The 26,350-nt window shown below is 38.0% G+C and overlaps 1 protein-coding gene across 1 annotated transcript; it reads right to left on the bottom strand.

Moving 5' to 3' along the window:
* Positions 1 to 458: 458 nt before the first annotated feature.
* DCUN1D2 (defective in cullin neddylation 1 domain containing 2) lies at positions 459 to 25,871 on the bottom strand (the record flags this gene model as incomplete). Its single annotated transcript, XM_082014459.1, has 8 exons — positions 459 to 990; positions 1,725 to 1,821; positions 4,219 to 4,301; positions 16,944 to 17,074; positions 19,681 to 19,849; positions 22,992 to 23,208; positions 25,157 to 25,508; positions 25,669 to 25,871. 8 exons carry the CDS (start codon positions 25,869 to 25,871, stop codon positions 911 to 913), a joined length of 1,332 nt encoding a protein of 443 aa, XP_081870585.1. The 3' UTR covers positions 459 to 910.
* Between the last annotated feature and the right edge of the window lie 479 nt (positions 25,872 to 26,350).

The raw sequence follows: 26,350 nt of genomic DNA, 5'->3' as shown, positions 1-26,350 counted from the left end.
ACTAGAATTTATGGTATGTTTCAGGCTACAAATAAAACTAAAAGTTATATTCCACCAGGTCATTATTTAAAATAAACACATAATTGAAGACTAACTGAATTATCATAATCAAACATGAATTATAAAAGCATCTTTGGTTGTTTAACGTCTACTTTAACATGGTTAATAAAGAAAGCTGGAGTTGCAACACAGCATAGAGCAGCAGCCCTTCCTCAGCAATGCTACTGTTACATGTCCAAGCACTTCAAGGATAATAATGAGGAAATTAATCTCACTGGGAGAAAACAGAAAGCTGGACGTAATCAATCTATACATCTAGGGCTTAAAAATACAATTTTAAAATTTTGGCAACAAGCATAAGTGTTCTTTTCATTTTGTGACAATCCTATACTAGGACAGATCCATGGAACTAACTTTTATAAAAATACAAGATACTGCATAAGTTTTATTTAGGGATTTAATTTATGTACCACAAATACTGCTTTTAATATAAGTACAATATAATACAGTTTTATTTATGTAACTGCTGGTGTTCACTTTGGATCATGAACTGAATGGCATGCTGTGCTGTCAAAACTTTAATAAAATGTCCTCTAGGTAAACTTCTCCAAAGTATAAAATCATGCAAAATCTACATCCTATATGATACAACCAGTACAACAATTGAAGCCAATAGCCTACAAACAGCCTGGACTGTTTGTCTCTGAGAAACTCTTCTGAGTTTGTTCTTGAAGTGTCCACATGTCAGCCATCATTTTCTTTAGGCAGAAAGGAAGAACTTCAGTTTTCTCTGCTGAATCTCATCACGACCACTGAAACCAGCAACAATGTGCACAGTTATCAGTCAACAAATCTTCATTACCTAATGCAGTTCAGAGTGCACATTTAGTCCATATAGACAAGTCTGGGGTTAGGAAGTTTTACGTTTTCCTCCCGTGACAACTGGTCGTGCATATTCCACAAAATCATCTATAAGAACAGGCCACGCTCCTAAAGAGAAGTCAAGCAATTCAGAAATTAATGTATCGTTATCAGCAATAAATTGGTGTAGTCTCTGAAAACAAAGGCTCAGAAGCTCACTTTGACATTTCTGGCTGAGTCTAGCTTTAGCGTGCATGACATGATAAACACCTGAAAAAAGTAACTAATAAATTAACATTTCAATCTCTTCCTGCAGCAAGAGTTTTTAGTACAAACAAAACTTATTTAAAGCATAAAAATCCACACTATAAAGTTTGTAAACATTAGTTGATAGCAAACCCATGGCATTCTTGTTAAAGCCATTCATAACTTAGGAAATATTTCTGTACAGTCATTCCAAAACAGGATTTGCAGGATTAGTAACAGAGTGTAAATTGCTTTTAGGTTAGCAAAAAAAATATGCCCATGTAGACATTCTTGCAAGTAGTGAAATGATGTATTCGCTTGCTTTTAGCAGCACTTTTGTACAAAGAATAGTTTCACTGAGACTCTTGTAGCATAACAGGTTGAAATAGCATGTGCTATATCATGGTCTGACAGTATCTTTACTTCTATTTACCCATTACAGCAAACTAGTTAATCTTATTATTATATTTTGGCAACAAGTATGACATTATATTTGCAGCTAAACATCTAACAGTAAACAAATAAAGACAGAAGGTAAGAGTATGTTCTGTTGTTTGTTTATAGCAATATTTTAATTCTGCTGTACCAATTTTTGAAGATATTCAAGTACTGCTTACCTTCTTCATCATAGTTGGACATATCATCTGCAATCATATTTCCAAAGTCTAACAAAAGATTCCAAGTGTCTTTTGGAATTGATCTTTTATGATGTTCCTATAAAGGAGGAAAAATGGTACTGTTCAATCCAAACTACTTTCAAATTCCACAGTAGTATTTTATATTGACATATACAGAAATACATGTTTTACAAGTATTTCTTCCTCTTTTTTTGTTTTTTTTTAAATAAAGTTCAGAGCTTCCAAAGTAAGCTACAAAATAATTTGCAACTAAAGGCGGCAAAAAAGTGTAAGAAGTCTTTGACAGCTGTTTTATTTCTTCCGTTCCGCTTTTAGGGTGTGTGTACCTAACTTGTTATGGAAAAGAATAAACCAAATGCACTACTTAATGGCATCTACTCCAGGTTCTGTAACTGTGCAGCCATGGGTTAGCGTTCTGCCATTTCAACTTGAGCCCTTTTTCCTTACCCTTTTTTACTCATGCTTACCCAGTCTCTCTTTCAACTTGGTTATAGTTGCACCTACACTCTTCCGACTCACTCCCAGACTGCCTTCCGGATCCATCATCTCAGCCTCCCTTCAGCTATTTTCTCCTTCACCATAATGCAACTACCTGCATTTGCTCCACTTCTGCCCAGTCTCCTTTTCCCCAGTCTGTCCCATTCTCCACTACCACCTCCTTGTCTGATTTCAAATATACTCTTTCTGGATCACCCCGTTCACAAGTACTAGTTGCCACCCTGGCCAGTTTGAGCAGCACTCTAAAAAAACTCCTCAGTTCTCTCAGCTTTTAAAGTTAGCACTCTGAAGAAGAGTATGTGTGCGTGGAAACACAATTACTAAGCAGTTGTGAGCGGTGGGATCAAGTCAGACCATTCACATCTCCCTTCCTCTCTTCATGCTGCTGTACTATCTGAAGACAGCACGTTATTAATAGAGAATTAAATTTCAACACCTAGTTCTGGTTTGCAGTAAAAAGTTGCAACTGCATGAAAAGACTTGCTCAGTGAAGGGTTGGGGTTTTTCTGTGTTTGTAGTTTTGGTTTTGTGTTGTGGGGTGGTTTGTGAGTGGCTTTTTTTTTTTTGGTGGATTTTTTTAAGCAGTAATACTCTAAAGTATTGAGAAGAACAAATGGCATCTCAAAAAACTGGAGTTTGATCAAAATGAGGTTGATGTCCAACACAACAGCAAACATGTCCTCTCACTCAAGCCAAATGTCATATCCTGACTGCAAAAAATATGACAAGCAAACATACCTTCTGGAAAGGGTTCCTTAAAACAAATGAGAACCTCCCCCTCCACCCCGCCATCCTAAAGAGTCCTAACTTGCTTCTTTCTGAGTTTGATTTTTTTACTCTAAACATTTCTTCTAAAGTAAACATTCAGGTTATATATTTGTAGCAAAGTAAGACACTTTATACTGCATCGTCTAGATTATTGCTTGAAGTAGGGATCTGCAGAACTGTCTGTTGTAACAAACTTGATTACATATCCAAGTGGGAAAAAAAATGTTAGGACTTTTCTTCAGTTACATCTGTAGATCTGAATTTGGACGTGTTAAGTACATTGGCAGTTAAAATGTGAAATGTTTTCACAAGTTCTCTGGATGAAACTGGTACATTATTCAGTGAATAAAATAAATATATTGTCCAAAAATTTAGAAAAAACTTCAGAAAATACTGCAAAAAGTATACACTTTCCTTATTAAGCATTGGTGATTATGCATCAAAATGCAGAAAGACTTCTTAATTCTCCTAAACTACAGATAAAAAGATAAATTGAAAAAAAAATCAAGATAAATTATACATTATGTAACATTATGTAAAGTATTTTTTTGCAAGTACATAGAAATGCAAATGTGGAAACATGGATGAATGAGTGAGATCTTTAATAAGAATATTTTGCAAGTTTAAATTATGCATCTTTACTCCACTGCCCACAGAATTGCACTGGTAATAAAAGGCTGTCAAGATCAGTTCACAACTATTATCTAAAAAATGAGTCAAAATAATTACTCAGACAAGAACTTTCACTTAAAAAGAAAAGTCTCTCAGGTTAAGTCAGTCATAACAGAACTGACATTTTAAAAAGACTGAATTTAGGCATTAATACCACAAAAGGCAGAGTATGGTAAAATACATGGTTGACAATAATCACAGCTGTCTTGACAGTAAAGACAACACGGGTTCAGTCTACAATCATGGCTTCATTTCATGCAGAAGCTTTCCTAAGTAGGAGGATACAGGATCAAGCAAGCAAGCAAAATGGTCTACTGCATTGCTACACCTTCTTGCATTCTTCTCAATTATAAGATTATATAGAGAAGATTTAATTTGGCTTGATTTAACACTATTTTATATCAGTTTTCAAAAAGGAAACAATTCAAAGCAAGGATTCAGACATCCTGTCTTTTTCTTTATTGTAAGCACACAGCCTACAAGCCAGACTACTGTGGATGAAGATAGGAAGGAATGAATACTGTTACATACTTACCAACAAAAATTTATTCCAAAGATCTAGAAATTTAAACCTTCCTGACAAGACTAGATTCCAATATGCAATTGCCATTTCTAGATCTGCAAGAGACAAAGCAACACATAAATTTTAACAGCACATTACATGCAATAAAATTCTTATGGTTAAATAATTAATGCTACATTCAGTATATTATGATACAAATGAATAACATTCTTTTAAAATCATTACAAAAATTATAAGGAACTTTTTTCTACTCTCACTGACCCAAAAGGCAGAAGACAAGCAGTAATAGTATTAACTGCATATTGAACATCGCAGTCATAAAGACTAAAATCTTTTTGCCACCATCCAGCAGCGCCGGATTAAAGCCACTTTCAATCTACAGAAACAGAGCAATAGTTATCAATAACTCTGTCTACAAATAAAAAAACCCATACAAATACAGCAAATATTGATAGAAACCCAAACATTTAAGTCTGCAGCGGCCAATTCCTGTTAATTTATAGCATTTTAGACACACTTGACTTTAAAGGGAATTTAAGGACACGAGGAGATAAAAAAAAGATTTGTCTGGGGCATGACAATTCTACAGCACCCCTTACAGCAATAATTAATTTCTTCTGGAATTATTCAATATAAACAGCTACATCCAGTACTGCAATTATTAGTCCAAGAAAGCAGACCTTATTCTGCACCATGACTAGTGATCTGAGAGCAGAGTTCAGCTCAGGCCAACAGGAGGATGCAGCACATTCAAGTAGAAAAGTAGGAGCAATATTAGATGCAGCATGAGGGTAGAAAGGATGTTTTCTTGAAGGCCTATTTTCATTCCCAGCAACTCACAATATCTAAGAGCACTAAATACAGGCATACTGCTATGCAACCACAAAATAAAGCAGCCTTTCTTAAACCACAAAAAGATTTCAGTTTGTGCTTTCCGTGTAAACTAAGTATAAAGAAAATACGAAACTTAATAGAAAGTATTGTCATAGCATATTAGATGGAAGCTTGAGCTCCACCTACAAAAAAGGAGCATGGTATCTGAAATTGTACATGTCACAACACAAGCCAAAGGACACTCTGCCACCTGAAATCAAATTTCAGGTCTGAAAGAGATGTTCCAGGTTTTAACATAGCCAGTTCCCTAGAGCCTGTGTCACAGCGGGCTGGGGCCCAGGCGAAGTGCAGGAGTTCAGATGCAGAGAAATGCAGTACGCCTATACCTCGCTATACAGAGACAGGGCTGCCGGTGTTTGTTCTACTATGATCAGAGCGCTTTTCAGTACAGAACTTGCTTTACGTCCTAAGAAACTTCTTCCAGTCCTTCCTGTCTTTGCCACCATGCTCACTTTTCGCAGAAAATAAGTAGAAGAGAATAGTTAATAGCATTTACTTGCTGCTTAGATAGGCAGATTAATTACTTACATCTGTTACCCCAAATGAAAAGCAGAAGAAATGTGAAGGGAGAAACTTGAATAATCTTAAGGGTTTCTAAACGTCACTGTGAAGTGACTGGCTTTGATCCCATTCACTCAGGCTTCATTATGGAGACCCAACCTGTCCAAGCCAATTGTGCAAATCTATCACGTGACAACATTAAGCAAAATGCTCTTGGAAGGAAAAACACTTTAATAGCAGAAGAGTTTTTATACTTCTGATGAAATATTCCTTGGAAAAAGGAAGAAAGTACAGGCAAGGAAACAAAGATGGTTAAAGGTGCCACAAAAAAGTTAAAAGGGAAAGAATGGGCCACACTTTCTCGGTTTATTTGGGTGTGTGTCAAATTTAGTATTGTTGAGGTGAACTTGATTATTGCAAAATTGTATTTAACACAACGCACATGAAATACTATCTTAATTAAGTTGATACTTGAGGGATAACATTACATGTGTGTGCAAATCGATTCTCCTGCACAAAGGCATTATTTACTATAGTGTACAACAAAAGCATATCCTGCTCTGGATGCCACTCCGTAGTACCTGAAACTGGTCCACGCTGCAGCTGCTCTCCCTACTAAGCACATGGAGGGAAGTCCTGGTCTTGGTTAAAATTAGCTCAAGGGAAAAAGATTACTTTTTTAAAATCTTCCTCATCTGTTTCACTGCAAACTACACAAACTAACACAAGAGATATTTGAACAAAAGGACTAGATGCGACTATCACTTTTGGTAGTAGTGCCAGTTTACGCAATCTTAAAGTATTTGAGAAAATTGGCCTTCAGGTCCCCATTCTCAGGGGATATGGCTACACTTTTGTTCAAAGACAATTCCCTACCTAGTTTGAAAAAATTAGCACTGGAGCACAGAAAAGAGGATTTCTCTGCTTTAAAGGGAAGACCTAGTCACACAGAGTTCCAGTTCTATGTCAGGATGCTGACAGTAGTATCAATCAACAGTAATGCTGTGGAGTTTGTGTATCTGCTACAACCAGCGCAGCACTAAAAGCTATGGGGGGAAAAAAATTATCTTCATGCCATGGGAGTTCTGCATCCCGGCAGGAAGATGGTTGTGCAAGGCATGGATTTCTTAGGCAGTTTTAGGAATACCTATTCCAATGCTGCATAGATACAAAGGTATCATTACAAACAAAATAAAGTCAAACTACAATTATAAAAATATGCTTCCCACATTACAAAACTTGCATCGTTAGTCTATAGAGGGAAAGGAAAAGACAGATGCATGAATCTCTGGAAACTAATGCCTAAGGAAGGACCAGTTTAGAAGAGACTTCATTGCAAACATCCATGTTCATATCCAAAACTTAAAACTGCTAAATGGTTAACGTTTAAAGAACCTCATAAAAATACTACATCATAAATTGGACATTACACAACAGTTCAACTTTTCCTTCACCCCAGGATATTTTCAGTGTCAATATCTAGCCAGCGTTGTGTCATGCAGCCCCTTCAGTATAATGGCTTTATAGTCCAAAGTTTTTTGCATACACTGAAACAAAGCTTCAATATCTAGATATTCAGCTTTCAGAATATCTAGTCTAGTTGTGCCTACACACAGATTCTATAAAGCTTTCTGTAGTAAAACCCTAAGAATGGAGTCACCTAAAAGTGATACCAATTACCGTTACAAAATTATTAAAACTAAAATTACTAAAAAAAATATATATATAATGTTCAAGAAGGAGAAAAAGGTTAGTAAAATAATGTTTTATTTTAAACATTATTTTGCTAAATAATGTTTATTATAGTAAACACGTTTTAGTATGTTTTAAAATTTCTTTGCTGTTTTGAATTATTTAAACAATCAACTTTTCACAATCAGAAGTAAAGCATTTTGCATGCAGTATGATCTATTCTGAAACACAAAAGCCTCATTCTAATATTTTAAAAAAAACCTCAGCCTCTTCTACCCTGATTGAACAGAAAGATTGAAGTGATAACAAATTAGCACAATTAATGCAGGAGAAATACATTATCAGTTAGACAGCCTGTGTCTACTTTCAAGATTTGATCAAATGCTTATCTTGTTTAAAAAAAAAAAAATCAGTATTACATTAAAAAGCATGAGTTAAAAAAAAAATCAAATTAAGTTCCTCATCCCTTTGCTATTATTTTGGACAAGGGCAATGAAGTCATTGCACATAAGTAATCAAGGAAGTAAGAAAACAGAAAGATAAATCAACTGATAGCAAGGAATTGGCTGGAGAGTAGGATTTATGAGGAACATGAAATTAATTTCATTTAGACCTGCTGTGCCAAAACAGCACTCTGGGACTCCAGCACTCGTCATCCTCTGCCAAATAAATACTGCTTTCCAGCTCTGTCAGACTGCCCTACCAACAGAGCTGTTCATGCAATCATATTTGAAGCTCTCAGAATATTAAAACTAATTCACCTAAATGACTGCTATAACTTTAAAGAAAAAAAGGCTAAAGGCACTGCATTGGCCTCCTAGTGACATTATAAAATCTTTTAGTCATTTATAAGAATGCTTCACTATTAGCCACTGCCGCCCTCATAATCCCTGTTAGCCTATTACCTAGGATCTGTACATTACCATGGTAGAGTCTATCAAGTTTTAAAGCTTGGAAACAAATAATTTATTTTAGTTTCATCTTCTGAGATTAACTGATTGTCCCAGTATTGACTTTTTCTTCCATGATTGATGTTTAATCTTCTTATCAATATTGTAAAGTTTTGCTACTTTGTATGTCATCTCTCTGAGACACTTGGGGCAGCTTGTTATATGCATCAATGCTCACCAATTAGTTTTATTCAGAGTACTCTCTCAAACTACATGGGCATCTTCTTCCCCCCCCCCGCCCCCCCCAATAATGGGATGCATCAGCCTTACGCAGTCCATCTACAGACACAAACCCACAAATTAGTAAAGAAAGTAAACAAAGCTTGTAGAAGGAAAAAGTTACTTTTATTAGACCAGTTAATAAGGATGGGGGAGAAGACAAAACAACACAAACAAACCACAAAAGAAACAAACACCACCAAAACAGTTGTGGATGTGAAAATTTCAGAGCCAAGAGTCCCTTTGTTTGAGGTTTTCTCACCCCAATGCTTTAACCAAAACTTACAGTTTTGAAAACAAGAGTAGCCAAACTCTCCTGTTCCCAGCACTGCATACAAAAATTAACCTGAACAGCTGCAAGACACAGAAATTTATTTTATCATTCAATTGCCTCGTAAAAACATATTTAGCCTCTGTAAGAGACTGAACTTCAGGTGTTTTCTTTATAGTCACATAATTTGCCCTAAAGTATCATTTGGTTGATATTCTTTGATCTCTTTCCTCTTGTTATCTGTGATCACAGGCAAGTATCATACATCCGTAAAGCTAAAACAAAAACTACATTGCACAAAATTATTTTGTTTCAACAGAATTCCTGGACACTGTGCCGAAACTGGTGCAGATGTGGGAACAGTGAAAACTGGTGTCAATCTACCTCAACAACTGGACTATCACACTACCTGACCAACAAACATCAAATGAATACTTGCAAGATTCAGCGAGTTACTTGATACCTTGTTTCCTCATCTCTGAATGATTTTAAGAGTCTTCTTTGGCCTCCAAATTACTAAGAACATGGACACAAGAATTAGTTTCTTTCCTAATCAGAATGTTTTCTTCTTCTACAAACAAATAAAATCCACATAGCAAAATAACAAGAAAATACCATCAGGATTCAACCTAAAAAACCTTCACCAAATAGCCAAAAGAGCAAAATAGCCCTTATCTGCAAGTAGGAGATCCCCCACAGAAGGAAGAGAGAAGGAGAAAAACAAAGAAAGAGTATGATACAAATACTGTAAGTGGCTAAACTCAGGATCCAGTTGAGTTGGATCCATTCAACCCTGCAAAGCCATAAGCAAAGAGCTTCCCAGTGCTGTACGTTAAGGGGACATTTAGTGCATAGCGTCAGAGTTAAGTCCCTGTGGTGGACAGGGAAGAGTGGTGAAGCACAGTACGTGGATTTCAGAAGAGCTCTGAAGGAATCAGGCAGGGTCTGACTGTGCTTATTAACTCTATTTCAGTATCTGCCACGCTGAAGCAGGCTGATTCCACGTAGAACCTTTCATGTTTATTATCTTGAGCATCAACTGCACAAAAGCAGATAAACTGATTCTGAATGTGAGCTAGGCTTAGAAGAAGATAGCTATCTAAACATCAATTTAAGTGCACCCTAATGAACCTGATTGTAGCCAGTTTCAAAATCCTTCCGCCTCCGTAATTCTCTCTATGTACAATTTAGATAAACTACAACAGATGACTTAAAGTTGACTGGATATACATTTCCCAAATAAGAGCCAAACATGAGTAAATGAATCAATGAGGCATTACTAGAACACCTTTCCTGCTACTGTTGGCCTTTTTGATCAGAGCACCCTGTTCTATACCAAGCTTCTCTTAAATTGCTGGCATTTACAGAAAGAAAAATGTAAACAAAAATAAAGGAAGGACCATAGGCACAGACCAAGGCCATTGAAATACCTGAAATACAGCATTCACAGACCTCTTCCAAAGTGAACGTGAAATTCATTTATTGAACTCCCTCAACTTCTTCCATCCACTCACTCCTACAAACATCCTACAAATGGATCAATCTGATTCTTCATTGAAAATTGAGGAAACCTTGATAATGAGCTAGGGAAAAAAAAAAAAAAAAGAAAAAGAAAAGATATCCTTCCCTAATGTCTAAGTGTCTCTTCAAGGAAACTTGCCACTACTATGATGAAAGCCAAAGTTGATGTTGCTTCAATTAAAAAGAGCACATTATACTCATCTGCTCACAGAAGATGTAACCTCCTTGAAGTCCACATACCGGATACAAAGATAGTCATTCTTCTGGTCTTGAGGTAATACTTGATTCAAGTCTGAATGCCTTCCTCATGTATCATCTCTTGCTTGATCCCAGGAAACTGGCAGAGAGAAGGAAGCACAACCTTTTGAGCCAGCAAGCAGGCGAAGGGACCACAAAGGAGTGATGAAGGACCAAATCTGCTTTTTGTTTCCATGTAGAAAGTCGAAGACCATGAAAGAATGCATTAAGTTCCTCCACCGTGCTGAAACAAACTGTAGTAAACTCCTGAGCATGAGGAATGTCCTGAACACGTCTTGTTAGGGCTCAAAGGGAGATTCATTAAGAGATTCACAATAAATACCAGGTTCACAAAAAAAAAAAAAAAAAAAAAAAAAGAAGAAAAATGGAACTAAGGCCTTATTTCAGGCTTGAACAGTGTCCTTAAAAATCTGAACTGCTCTGTATACACATGACATAAGATCTATAATCCTGTTCTTCAGTACACTTATCAACCAAGACCTAGGATGCAAAATTTCACTCAGACTGCAGTAGAAAAAGGTAAAACTTGGGAGTAGAAGGTGAGATAAAACTCTCCAGATAAACACCATGCAAAACTTAAAAAATTATTACACTAAATATAGCAGCAAGAACATGAGAGAACAGATTAAACAGTCAGAATCACAGTTATGCATAATAATTCTTTGCAAAAGTCTCTAGGCAAACCGGACCTTAATAAACTGCACCATTATCTCAAAATACATACATCACTCAGATGAAGTTTAATATGTCTAAATATTATGCCTGCCAGGTCCAATATGCAGCCATTGAGGCGACACTGCTGTATGGAAGCCTTGTTATCTTTTTTCCCTGAATTCTGTCCACCAGTTAGACAGCAACAGTCTTAACAGTTATAAGCGTCCATCTTTTTCTCAGATAATAATCAAATCTATTCAGATATATTTGAAAGACACTTGACAGTTGGGTCCTGAGTAACATTAATGAGAACACCATTTTCTGCTTAAAGGAAATCATAGTGGATTTTATGCCATATCCTTTTGCCTCCTGCATCTCACTACTTACACAAACTATCACCTATCGGGGATTGGTACTACTTCTACTTCTTTAAACAGCATGTGTCCAGACTGAATGATACTACTTGACAATATTAAGCTAATAAAAGTAAATGGAAACGTTTCAGTTGGATGAGACTATAGACACAGAGGTCCTGCAGATATAAAGAGAAATAAAAATTCCCTGGTATCATTACATGAACTGTGGAAAAGAGACTCCTATAACAGGTAGTCGTATTTCTAGGAATGAGTATCAGTGTACTGAACTCTGGCCTATTTTGGGGGCATGACAGAATAGATGTAACTGAATTTATTGGAGAGGATTCTTCCCAACCATTACATAAAAGCAGAATTTATTGCATTGGTTTTGAGGGGAACAGTAGAAGAACAAGAAATTAAAAAGCAATGGAAGACAGGCTGTTCTAAAAATAGCTAAAACACAACACTGCACGGAAACACCCCCCGGACCGCTTTCCTGGAGCAAAATCCACCGCATCGTGAAGACAACGGTGTAGAGTATCACTAAAATTCTTCTATCACCAAAAAAGCTTCTAAGAAGGGCTTCTGTGCCTTCCCACTCCTTCCCTTACAAATGGCAGCTGGTGTAATAAAAGATGTGATGTGTTCTGCCGATATCTCCCAAGGGAGAAATGTTTGGGATATACAGAGATTTTTTTCAAGATATGCTCCACCTGACAGTAATCTCAGAAACAACTTCTAGAAATTCAGTCTGAAAACAGTGGTGCCCAAAGTGAAGCTACACATGGTGAAACTCATCTCAGTATGCTGAAGCAACCTCAAACTGCTACCTGCCACCTTTGAGACTTCATAGAGGTCAAAGGAGGTTCTAGAAGAACCTCAGTGGTCCTCTGGTAAACATCCATGGGGGTCAGTCCTGAATCTAACACTGTCCAACACTTAAGTAACTCAGACGATACAACAAAGAAAACTTCTATTAAATCTGCAACTTATACAAAGCCTGAAGAAACTGTAGCATGGTAGAGGTCATGAGTAGAATTCAAACCTACTTGGACAAATTGGAAAACCACTTGGAGGTAAATAAAAAAGATTTCATTAAAGAGAAGTGCAAAGTGATATAGCTAGTGGGAATAACTGACGGCAGAAATAGATCAGAATCAACTGGGTGCATTGCAGTTCTGCGGAAACCAAATAATATAATAGATCACAAACTGCAGACAGTATCAGTGTTACAAATATAAGCAAATTTAATAATGGGATGTAAAACAAGGAGCAAAATACCTAAGGCGCCTGGAAGATATCTAGCTTGTTTGGGCACTACAGGACAAGAGAAAGTTAGATCAATTGGATTGCAAAGGAAAAGAGAGTTGGAAGACACAATTCCAGTATCAGAGAACTGGAAGATAAAATTTATCAAGGTTTTACTCAATCTAGAGACTAAGGGAAGACACATACATAGTTGCCAAATATGTAAAAGTTGTTACTACCTCTAAGGAAACATGTATTTTACACAGTTAAGTATCTAACTGAAGAATTCAGGAACATATATTTAAGTTATATGTGAGAAAAAGAAAAAAAAAAAATCTAACAATAGGTTTGAGCAAGCACGGACATAGATGTATGAGACATGCCATCGGAAATTTAAGGTTGTATTATGTGAAGGCAACAGATCCCAAACTTTTCAGCCAGAGGACCACTGCAAATGAGATCTCCAATCTTGCTGGTAACTACAGAAACTGAAAAGGCAAGTTAGTATATGTTGCTAGCATACCGCTGAACACTTGGTTAGACAAACACCTGTGAGGAACAGTTTTGGTAGACGTTGATCCTGTCTGGCATAAGGGAATACCCTATATAAGCATTTCTCTGGTATATAACCATTTCAATTTAGCTGATAAATTGAAAGACCACCTGGCGTATTAAGAAGGAATCCATGAATCGCTGTATTTCCTGATGTTCTTCAGGGGACATGTGGCAGAAAATAAAGTAGTAACTGCTGCTTACGACTTCTTGAAACAGCAGAAATATATATATTTTTAAAAAAGTAATTAGAGACATATTAAAATACTGATAGAGCAATGAACATGACTCATAACAAAAGCATCAGTGTTTGGATATCTTAGAGGTATTTCAGTAATTTCTTATAGTTTCAATATGTTAAGATAAAATAAACATGAAAAATAATTGCATAAATGAGTCTTCTTTGTCTATCATAGACATTTTTCTGGTGAGATCTAGTGTCACATGTTATTTCTGTTAAAAAAAAAAAGCATTAGCACTTAGCCTGAAGGATCCAACAGAAGGACCATTTTAATTATGTCTTCTTTTATAAAAAGTTTTTATTAACAATCTGCTAAGAATAAGAATTTCCCATTTGTCGCTGGCACTATGTCAAATTTTCTTAGTTTTCAAACAGGTGTATTCATAGGTCATGTGTATATCTGAGAATCAAGCAATATTCTTTCAGCCTACAGATCACTCCCCTAAACGGCGAGTGCAACAGCTATCACCAGACCTGGTGATTTAAGCTCTAAGTGTAATAAGAGGAAGCACTGGATACTGCCTGCCCCAGAAAAATCACATTAAAATACTCTGTAATTGAAAGTCAGGAAATAATTCCTTTGATTATTTCCACTTCATTAATTAAAACCATTCACTTTCATCCCTACTTTCCATAAACTTACTGACCTCTTATCTTCGAAGTCATAATTCAAATGTGAATGTATGGAAATGAATAGGCAAGCTCACATGGCAGCATGTCACCAGAAAGCAAGCAGCGAGGGCAGTAGCTTTGCAGCATCCCATGCTTAGGTAGCACTGCATGCCATCTAATGCGCGTGTGGGGAGGAAGGGGAGGTCAACACCTTAAGATGACCTAGGCAGAGGTTTATACCACCTCATTTGATAACAAACCTAATTGTACGTTCTGTTTAGCTATCTGGACTGAATTCATGAAAGCATCTTGAGCCCAGGCTCTAAACTTAGTAAGAGAGAAACAGACATTGTATGTGGATGCGATAAATTCCCCGCATCTCCTTGACAATAGGGCACACAGTCATTGGGACACAAATAACAAACACCTGTACATTAGCTGTGGAGAGAGGGAGGGAAGACGGACAGTTTCTCGTTCTAGGAGTAAATACATAGTGTATACAGAGAAGAGGACGTAAAATAAAAAAGCACCTAAGCCTAGATTAAAAGTAGCTAAAGCAACAAGAACTCTCAGCTCATACAGACACTCCTGTAAGATAACGGACTGAAATTTTTTTGCTGAAAGAGAACAAACATAACTCTCAGAATAACTGGAGCAGGAAGCAGTACGATATAAACAGCAACCTGTATACTTATTTTTTTTCCTCCATCTCTCTGCTACACTGAATATAATGGCATTCCCTGAAAATATTCCAACTCCAAACCCATACTGTGTTAATTTTTATTTTGATAAGTTATCATTGGCCTTGATCACCCAAAAATGTAGTATTAGTCAATACGCTTGTTTAGCACCCTTTTTCTACTCGACCTATAGTGATCCAAGTTCACATCAGACAGAAATATGGTCTATCTCCACTGAAATAAGAGCAGTGGCATCTGCCTATATTTATTTAATATCTAGAATCATCTTAGCAAAACCAGAAAAAATCTGACAAAAACCATCATCAAAATAATGCCATGTAAAAACTAAGCACTACTTGAAGGTAAGAAACAGTAGGTATTACCAGAATTATTAAAATTCCTGGAAACTGAAATCAGCAACAGTTCCAATCAACTCTTTCTACAGTCTATTTTAAGCTTAACTTTAATTTTTGCACTTCTTTCTTTCTCCTGCTAATACTTCAACTCTTAGTGCAAGAAGGCACTCGGGTGTTCTATTGCCAAAAAGTATCAGTCTTATACAACAGACAAGACAGACTTACAAATAAAAAGGCCTCCGTACCAAATAAACAGAAGTTATGGAAAACAAGTACGTTTCCTTTTTCCTCCTCACATCAAATAAACAGAACATTCAGTTCCATAATCTGGGCTGGGTTGCCTTCCCTCCTCCTCTCTTTGTACAGGCTTAGGTGAAAAGCTTTTGAGACATTTCCCAAGTACGTGAGTTCCATGTTGCAACTGAGCCAATTAAAACAGGAAGCCATTTGCAATATTTCTTTAGGTATCCCATAAATTCCAACCTCAGCTGGATCTGACTTACCTTTTCCGCAATCTGAAAGTACTAGACTTTTTAATGAAGAGAGACAAAAAAGGAACAACTAGCTAAGGGACCTGAATTCCAACCAGCCTCACAGAATCACTACAAGACTATTCCATTTTTGTGTCTGGAAAGGTGGCATGTGACCCATAAAAGTGTGACCCATATAATGAAAAAAGAAATTGCTGCAAAAAATAAAGAATGGAAACTGGATAAAAGTTTAAAAAGAAGAGAAAAAAAGACATTGGGAAAGACAAGAGAGATTATTCCAAGTAATTCCCAAGAAAGAGTGTGGAAAAGACGCCTCTGGTTGAGAAGGTCTAAATCAATATTCTGCTCCTCCATCTCACTTCTCATCCAACAATTTTTGAGAAAGAGTACTTATTAACATGCTTGTCAAGCAACACAGACACAGAGTTAAAGTGGCTAGGCTAAAAAAACCCACTGCACAAAGAGAACAATGATAATGGTACAGTGCTGTTCTACACACAAAAGAGTTAAATCCCTTCTTACACAATGTCTTTTGAAAGTGGACATAAATTTGAAAGGGTATCAGATTTCTTCTTACAATTTTTTTCATTCTTCACAAACTATAGATATTTTTGATTTGAAGAGAATAAAGCATTGGAATTTAAATAACATATCTATTTTACTCCAGCAATACAAGGCATAGATAGGGACAAATCTCAAACTTTATAGAGAATAATAATTTAATACTTTATAAACTGTATGCCTATTTTTATTCACTAGCTTTGAACCAACCCCATAATATTATTTTTCTAAACTTTACTAAAAACAGTGAACTAAAACTAAAAATTCTTAGAAGAACAGTAACTTTTGCCCAGAGTTTTCTCCCTCTTTTTAAGCTGATACGGACATCTTATTTCAGTTCTGTTCTGAATAAAATGGAAAACACAAGGAGCTCACTAGCTCAGTCTTTTAAAAGAAAAAATAAATAAAATGACAGGTCTCTAAGAACTGCAGGAACTTCCTTTTACAAGAGAAGAAAGAATGTCAATATGAGCAGAAAACCTCATTAAATTATCTGTACCACGGGGACATTAAAGAAGAGATTAATTGAAAAAAGATGGGAAAGAGGACATCAGTGAAAGAAATCAATAATGAATTTACTGTATAATCATCAATGACAAAACTGTATTATTGGAAGCATTTGGAATTGACTTCACTGTCTGTAGATATTTTCTCGATTTTTTTTTTTTTTTTTTACTTACCTAGACCTTTTTGTCCAGGGTTTTTAGCAAAGTTAAAGGTAAACTGATAAAAATCTTTGAACTTTGCTGGATCCTTTAGTTCTTGTTCCAGTCTTGGCAATAGAGCTTTTAATTTTTCTGTGGTGTCACACCTGTTCAAAAGAGGTTATATTATTTGTAAATATTTAAGATTTCTTTTACCTTTTTTTCTACACTTTTTAATATTTTTTAAGGTTTAGTTTCAGAGCAAAATAAAACAGCAGTTAAGATAAAAACAAAGTATCTTTCTGGATAGCATTTCTAAAAATATACACACTCATATGTGTTTAGTAAACAATTTTAAGTGGCACATTATATATAGGCATCCATTAAGTTACACAATCCAAACAGGAATCAGTGGTTTAACTTTTCTTCTCAGTCTCTTCATGAGTTTATGAGCTCAAACAATAGATGTCATTCTGTTCTTAAAGAACATATAAACCTCACTAAAACCTGCTATATTTTCACCTTTTACAGCTGTGGGTTTTTGCTTTAATCTAGATAGATATTACTTATTCCCTGCTCTACCGAAATGAAAAGCTGCATACTATGTTTACAGTCAACCTTAACATTAGAGGACTTTTCAACAAAATCAACTATTACTTGCAGTCATTCTCTCCCCACTATGGAACACTTGTGGATAAAACCTGGGAAAAAGACAAGCTTGAAAGCTGACAAACCGTTTAACAGCCTGGCACAGGTAAGCCAAGATAGAATCAAGTTACTGAGATTCAAACAGAAACACATCCCTTAATAACACAAGACTGGAGCATTATCAGTGAAAGCACCTGAGCTGACAAGATGCAATTTTAAAAGGGTTTCCCCCACACCAAAGAATCAAATCAATATTCCAGGTTTATAGGCTATTACCAGTATTTTGAATTGTACCTAGAAACTCAAAGAGAAGGAAATCGGTTTCAAAGAAGCAGCTATCATCATCTTGCGTTTGAAAGTTCTCAGTAGCTAAATGTTTGTATTTAAGACTCAAGAATAATTTTATTAAAGGATGGATAACTGCAGCAAAATCCATAAAATACAAATGCAGTTTTAACTGTCTTGCATGGTACAGATAAAAATAAGTATCTTTCTGGCCTCCAGCAGTACCTGGTGGAGAAAATATAAAGAATTCTGCCAACAGTCTTCAACTGAGAACTTCAGTTTCATGGGGACTTAATCTAGTTAACAACAGGGACAAATATCATACTTTTCCATGCGTACCCTAAAGGTGCTATATGAACTAAGACTCAGGGGATTTCTTTTCGTTCAAGTCTTCACATATGTTCAATGCCAAAACCCACAGACACTGCACCTCCAGTATGTAACAAAATCATTCCAAATTCTCAATAAGCAGCATACCAGTGGCAAGCAGGTATGATACGATTATGCTCCCAAGAACACTATAGTGTGTGTTGAGCAGAAGGAGATAAAAATCTCAGACCTCTGTGGAACTGTATCAGAGACAGTCATGAGGACATAGGAGTAACATGACAATGAAGTTACAAACCAAAATCCAAGCCAGAAGCCACAGGTTGCTTAGCAAAACCTTTTTAATCAGTATATCAAATACTACTGACAGCTTTTAATGTAACAGCATGAGCACTTGACTGCTCTCCATGGCTGGAAAATTGTAATTATTCTTACAGTCTCTACCCAAAGGGACAAAATAAAGCAGTGGACTTCAGATGATATAAAAAGTTATTTCATCACAGTTTCTGAATACCCTTACCTAAAAAGGAAAGTTTAGAAAGAAGACAATAATTGATGAGGTCAGTAACAACAGATTGCTAGGACCTCTGCTCAAGAAACAAGCATCACATTTGCTAGAAGCTGGTTTGTTGTAAAGGTATTGATAAGGCACCATTCTAAGATCTAATGAAATTATTTAGCTACAAAAAAAAAAAAAAGCACAAGTAATAAACTAATTCTCCACCTGTCTAATGCAATCCATTTAAAAAAAAAATCATTTTGACACCTCTATATATTAGAAATACTGCATATCTTCCAAGGAAAAGCTATACACAAATTATTATTTTATGGTGATAAATGCTTGACTTTATTGCTAAACAGAGGCAATGGGATTTAACCACAAAAGTCTATTATCCAGAACAGCTCCATAATCCAGGAAGAAAAAAAAAATTATCAGTTACATCACAGTCAGAGTAAACAACCTTATTTTTATTTCAACTTCTTATAGATACTCTGTACAAATGAAGTACCTAGTACACAAGGCAGTAAGAGACAACTATGGTTCGTAAAACTGGTGAAATGAAAAAAAGTTGCATTTGGTGGTGATAAGGTAAAGGGAAAGAATCGAAGGTTCTTTTCTGCTTTCCTATTTCTTTTCTGCTTCAACACTGACTGAACTTTTTTTTCCTTTGTACATCTCCAGTGACTTACAGCTTTTAACAGCACACAATCCAACTCAAAACCTTAACACTACCATGCATATGTTTATATGAATTACATGAAAAGATCAGCATATCTGTCTGTCTTCTCGCTGTACAGGTAGGAATTATTCTGCTTCACCCTTACTGCAATCATTGTTAAAGCTTTGCAGTAATGCACCAATTTAAGGAAGACAGGACACTACAGGCAACTGTTAAGCTTGGCACCAGCCTTACCAGCTTTTTGATGCTTCATACTTAATTCAATTAAAAATGTTTTAAACAGAAATGAGCTCAGGCCTTACATTATGAACTATGCAGAAATGGATACTTACCCCAACTCCGTCATGCCATCAACAAATTCCTTTTTACTGAATTCACACTGAGTAGCTGCCCTGAACTTCCATGCTACAACCAGAACACTGATACTGGCAGGGTCCAGGCTTAAATCATCACAGAACTGTTGAATCCCATCAATGCCAATTTTATTTTCATCTTGTGGGTCTGCAGTTAGAAATACAAAGAGGACAACTGTAATTATTTACAAACAATCACTTGCACAGCTTTTATATACTGTATAACACAGGTCTTTGTTTTTTCATAAGCTTCATAAATGTCTTCACTTAAAATCCAGTTACCTTTAGAAGCACCTTGAAGAGCATCTGTAAATAGATTAAATATTCTGTAAACTTCCCTAGGAATTGGTTTGCAACTTTTTTCCTGAATTCATCCGCTAACGTTAATGAAATAGTTTTGTCTGAAAGATCTGAATTAACTGAGGAGATGCTTGACTACATCTAAAAACCGTAAGGCTCATAAACAAATCAAAATGTACAATATATTTACTGGTTAGCATATATTAAGCTTCAAAATAAAACCCAAAAAACCAAAACCAAAAAAACCACACCTACCAAGTGAACCCACAGATTTTCCTCCTGATAGAGATATATGATAATCCGCTATAACTGTTTAAAGGCCACAATTAACTCAAACACTTTTGTTTTTTAATTATAAGTCAGGGAAATTACCAAAACATTGCTCAAGCAATACCTTAGTGTAACAGGGTCCTAAGCTAAGCAATACAATTTGGGAAATACTATGTTTCAGTAGTACTAAGTTTACTACCTTGTTCAATGTCAGAACCACACTCTGTAACAAAATTCTTTCTCAAAAAAAACCAACCAAACAAAAACCACCAAACAAAAAAACCCAAACCCACCACCAAAACGCCCTCAAAACCCTGAACAAACAAACAAAACCCCCTGCATGTAAACTTAAATAATTGGAGAGGGGGGAAAAAAACCAGCAAACCCTGCCTCCACCCCCAAACCACCTGTAGTTTTCAAAGTTTGACAGTTTGAACACTACAAAAGTGTCTTTCCCAGCTTTTGACAGGAAGACATTTCAGTATTGTAAGTTGGGCTATATAGAAAAGAATCCCTGAAGTAAATTTAAGACTAATTCCTTATACTGGTAAGATTTTAAACCATGCTATTTTTTAAGTCCTTATCCAATTAGTTGATAAAAAAATCAAGTCTAAAGAAAAATTTCTTCTGTTTGGGTTTTTTGGGGGGTTTTTTTTGGTGTTTTGGTTGGGGATTTTTTTAGGTGTTAAGCTAACATCTCTTCCACTTTTCCAGCCAGTAGTAAAGGGGAAGAAATGCTACAATGCAGAGAGGAAGTTAATGTAGCAAACAAAAGATTTATACCCATTAAAGAAAGAATTGCACCCACGGTATAAATCAGGCACCTTTGAGCAGGAATAACAAGTAAACGTATCTATTCCACTATATGCCACATCTAGTTCTAAGACACGTAAAATGCATTTCTTTTATATTTGGGGACTAACTGAAGAACCAAAGGCAAAAAGTGCACTAGCGTTGAAATCAGTGGGAAAATGCTGATAGACTTCAACAAGGACTGTTTTAGCCTCATGTTTCATATCATCCAGGTAACCAGGAACAAAAATGAAATTATTGTTTTGACAGAGCTGCTGGATAAACAGGTAAGAAAACTAACACAAAGACAGCACAGAAAATGAAAGACCTCTCAGATTTCAAATACAGTGCAATGTATGTAATATTCTATAGGCCCTGTAGGACAAAGGAATTCCTTGTTGCAAGGCCAAGGACTCAGGTTTAAGCTACATATGAAAAAAGGAAAGGTGCTTAACCAAAACTTTTATTGTTTTCTCTCAAATCCTGTGAAGGTTTTGTTCAAGTTTACAACTTTACTTAAGTGTTAAAGCGCTAGAACTGCAAAGGTGTGCTGCTAACCAAAACACGGACATAAAACTTACTAGGCTTTTTCACAAAAGCCAAGTGGTGCAGTTTGCCACTGATAGAAAATTATCAATAATAATTTCTTAGTAGCATTTATGAATTTTTGACCCAGCATTCTCTAAGACTGACATGCAAGGAGCAAGCAAAACATTTATCTATGTATATATGTTACATATACATATAAAACAAATAAAAAAGTGATTCTCTAGTTAAGATTTTTTTTTCACAAAGGAAATCACAGAATCATTAAGGTTGGAAAAGACCTTTAAGATCAAGTCCAACCACCAACAATGCTACAGTGTTGCTGATTCTTTGTCCCTACAAAATTCATTACCGCATAATAATGAAATATTGAAGAATGTCTATACTTAAAATAGGACACATGACGTAAAGAGTAACAAAAAAGAGTGGAAACAATATCATAAGAACAGGATAAAGTGTATACAAAGCATGCCATATACTGCAAATAGAAAAGTACATAAAATCATAGTTCAGTAATTGTTAAGAGTTCATCTTTTAAAACACAAGATGTATGGATCTCAGCAGGGGCTGGTAATGGTTCCAGCCCGCTCTGCTTGAACATGTAATGAACAATGCACACATTCATGTCAGATGGCCACATTTCAGACAGCACTGTTACCTGGATCACGTACATTCTTTTATTTACATGACTATCTTTTCCTTTTACTTCTTCTGTTCTTTTTAACAATGCTGTAAAATAACAATGAATGGAAAAGCAACAACTCTGCCTTTAATGCATTTCCCGGTGGTTTTGCCTCCAAGCCTCTCTGAACAGGCACATCCCTTTTGCTCCAATATGCCAGCACAAAGAGTAAAACAAGGGTGGAGTTTCCATGACCAGTTTTTGAGTTTGCATATTTGACTGTTGACTCCTAGCTTTAATGTTACCTGAAACATTTTTTATTTTAATGTATAGAAACACTACTATCTTTGAACAAAATTATGTCCCCCAAATATTAGTATAAGAATATGTATTATTTTGCCACACAAAGTACATTCTACATATACTTAATAGCAGCCACTGGCAATAAATCAAGTAAGTTGCATAATAAGCATGACTCTCCACCATATGCAGCTGACACTATTTCCTCATGACAGGTTTAATTTCCTACTGTGAATTTACTCTAAACTCTACAGGAACATCTACAGATGTTGTGTACTGAACATTAAGAGCATTTAAAACCTTTTTCATTCTTATCTCACTACCGCAAACACAGTGAGAAGCTAGCAATCTTTCCCTATAAGTCCTTAAGAATGGCAGAGGGAAAAGCAGAAATACCACCCAAACAAAAAAATTAGGGGAAAAAAAAAGCAAAACCCACAACAACAACAAAAAACCTTACCTTTGTATCGATTATACAATTGTTCTAATTTCTTCCTGTCTACGGAATTTTTCATGGATTCTTTGTAGTACAAGTCTGGATTCTGGAAGTAGTTGTCTGTTGCCACTTCTAGTTTCCATTCATTCTGCATTAAGCAGTATATAGCAGTCCTTTCACCAGCCTGGGTAAATGCCATAAACTGGCGGACCTTGTCCTTCTGTGACGATTTAAGCTTATGCTTTGGGATGCAAAAGAAGCAGGAAAGCCAATGAAGCTAATCCAGAAGTTTGTTTCAGCATTCTACTACTAACGCCTATCTTTAAAAGGCTTTAGTTTTCTTGTTGATGACAACTTTCACTTCAGAATTACTGGAAGACAAAGCCTTGTTCTTCTGCAGTTAAAAAAGACATCATTTTCTTCTGAAAATTAAAATGACAGCACATATTCTGGCAGTAATAAATTTGTATTTCTGCTTTATTGCTCACATATGCATAAGTTTTTCTGTTCTGTTACAGCAGTAAATACAAGTTTCATCATATAACAATATGGTTATCTTCTGAAAAATATGCCTAGTGGTTATACAAATAAGAAATTGTAGATTCTCAGATTCTATATAAGTCCTTCAGACATGGAGAAAAACTCACCAGTTTTCCTAGCATTTTCCTAGCAACAATGAACAATGCAAAGTTTAATCATTTTAAGTGATCAGCTGAAAAAAGCAGAAGCATTTATCACCTTTCTTTGTGTTAGAAACCATTGCAAACAGAATACATAAGACAAAAAGAAAATAGATAAAACAGGTGTGTCAGAGATTTGCTGAATGTTACAACAAGACTATGAAATAGCTGTATACATGATCTAAAACTTCATCAACTTTGAAAAAGATATTTATACTATTAGTACGTTAAACAACAAAACTGCCTACTGTAGTGGTATGCAGGAATCAGTAAGATGTTTCTCTTAATGGCAGGTAATTGCAGCAACCATATCTACACAACATCCCTAGCTTCTAGAAAACCCAAGAGGTGGGAACAGGGATTTTATAGGGAGCAAACTTGCTACTGACATAGTTGAACATTATTCCTTGTGTGAAATTGGAAGAAGGAGGAGATATCTTAAATCAAACTCTGGCTTTTATTCTGATACTTTCCAAGTTTGTTAAACCATACTTAACACATGTTTTGGGACAACACTTCAGCTAAGAAATTTGTCTAAATTTTACTCACTCACTGCTTAAATCATCAGGTATAACAGAAAATTTACTGGTCTCTCAAAATATCAGAGGGAAAACCCAAATCCTGATTCAGTAAGCAGTAAACATAGGACCATCTTGCAATTTACTTGTTATCTCTTGCACACATATGGATGGTGATATCTTGACTACAGATGGTCCTGAGACAAGAAACACATCATGTAAACAAGATAAGGACTTCGGTCTTTCCTACAAGATTTTTCAATTTTTATATAAGAAGAAACATGTAAAGTTTATTTTTATACAGGAAGAAACACGTAAAATTCATTTTTATACAAGAAGAAACATGGGAAAATAGCTGCAAAAATAACTGCAGCATATTTTAGTAAAAAAATATTCAATCAGCCTTTGACGGCAAACTCTGCGTAACCTCCCTCCCAATTTTCATTAAGGGCTTACTACGAGAGTCACTCTGCACTAACATCTTCAGCTACATAAACTTCTTTTCAGCAACAAACTTAGTGACGATCTGTTCAGAACAGAGGTCCCTGAAACCTCTCACAAGTCTGCTTACGCCAGGCGTTGTGGGGATATTCTCTAGGTTCCAAAGGAAGCACTGAGTTATTTGAAGAAACGAGAGATAAGGAACACATTCGACTATCCAGTACTCTGCCACGTAGTATAGTTTCTACTGTGCCCTTGCCTTTAACGCCCTGCGAGGCAGACAGCGGTACCTATGTACCTATACGCTCCATACTGGGCCGGGGGGGGTGTCTGGCTTCTCACGTGCCTTCTCCCTAACGGAACCCCAAGAAGGAGGCGCGCTTCGCACCGGCGCAGGCTGGGGGCAGGCTGCGGGAGCCCTCTCAGAACTCTAATTACACCGGTACTGCAAACCTCAAGGAGAGGCTCGAAGTCGGCCGAGGCGCAGGCCGCGGCGGCGCCGTGTGAGCCCCCCCGCCGCCCCGGGAGGGGAACGGGCGCCGCACCGCACCTTTCCCGCTGCACCTGCCGCCGCCCGGGGCGGGGGGTGGGGGGGAGCCTGGCGGCCGGGGCCTGGCCGGTGCCGGGAGCGGCGGGAGCGAGAGACATGGGGCTCCGGCAACCTGCCCCGCCAGCCCGAAGCCCAAAAAAGGGAAAGGTACGCGCCGCGCCGGCTGCCGGCGCTCGAAATACCCGCGGCGCCGCCCGCCCCCGGTGACCTTCCTTCCCCGCTCCGGGCCCCGGCGGAGGCGGGAGGGCGACTCCGCAGCGTCTGTCGTGTGTGTCCCCCACCACGGCCCGCTCGCCCCCGGCCCCCCGCCCGGCGCCGTCCCCCCCTCCGGGCAGGGGAGCGGGAGCCGGTGCTGAGGGAAGGGAGCGGCGGGAAACCGCAGGTCGCGTGTGTGTGCGTGGAGACGACACTCGGCTCGCTGGCGTGGGTGGCTGGGGGTTCACGCACACCTCCTTTCCCCCCCCCCCCCGCCAAATTTCTTTGCCTCCCTCCCCTCCGCGCCAAGAACCTACCATTTTATCACCGGCGCTTTGACCAACTTCACCGCCCGGCGCCGCCCCCCGCGCAGGCGCGCACCCTCCCGCCCCCACCGCCTATCGCCGGCCGCGCTGGAGGGACGAGGCGCAAAGGCGGAGCGCCGGGACGAGGCTGGCGCCCGCGGCCCTCCCTGCGCCGCCGCCGGCAGGGAGCGGCGACTACATCTCCCGGCGTGCATCACGCCGGAGAGCGGCGGGAATGGGGGGGCGGAGGTGGAGAATCCACGGTTACGTTTCCCATAACGCGCCGCGAGGAGGCGCTCGGACTACAGATCCCGTCTAACTCCGCGCTTAAAGGTGCCGCACCGGCGCTCGGTAACCGGCGCAGGGTGAAGGGGGCGGGAGAGGCTGTTGGCAAGGTCGGGGCTCCTCGGCACCTTCGTTCATCGGCCGCCGCTGCTGCCCCCTTATACCGTGCTCGCCGCGTTGCAATCCCGTCCTTCCCGCGGTCCCCTGGCTGCTGCTGGCCTCCCTCCGTCCCTCCCTCAGGTGAGCGGGGCGGAGGGAGGCAGCAGCTCCCGGGGCCGGCCCGCTGTGTCTTCCCGTATCCTTCTCCTCGGCGGCCGGACCAGCCACCGCCCTGAGGTGGGCGCTGGGCGGTTTTGCCGGCGGGGTGGGGACCGGGCGGCGGCGGGTTTGGCCCTACTACCGCGGGGCC

Source organism: Phaethon aethereus (assembly GCF_964289735.1).
Source record: "Phaethon aethereus genome assembly, chromosome: 1".
Lineage (NCBI taxonomy): Eukaryota > Metazoa > Chordata > Aves > Phaethontiformes > Phaethontidae > Phaethon > Phaethon aethereus.
This window is presented reverse-complemented; position numbering and strand designations above follow the sequence as displayed.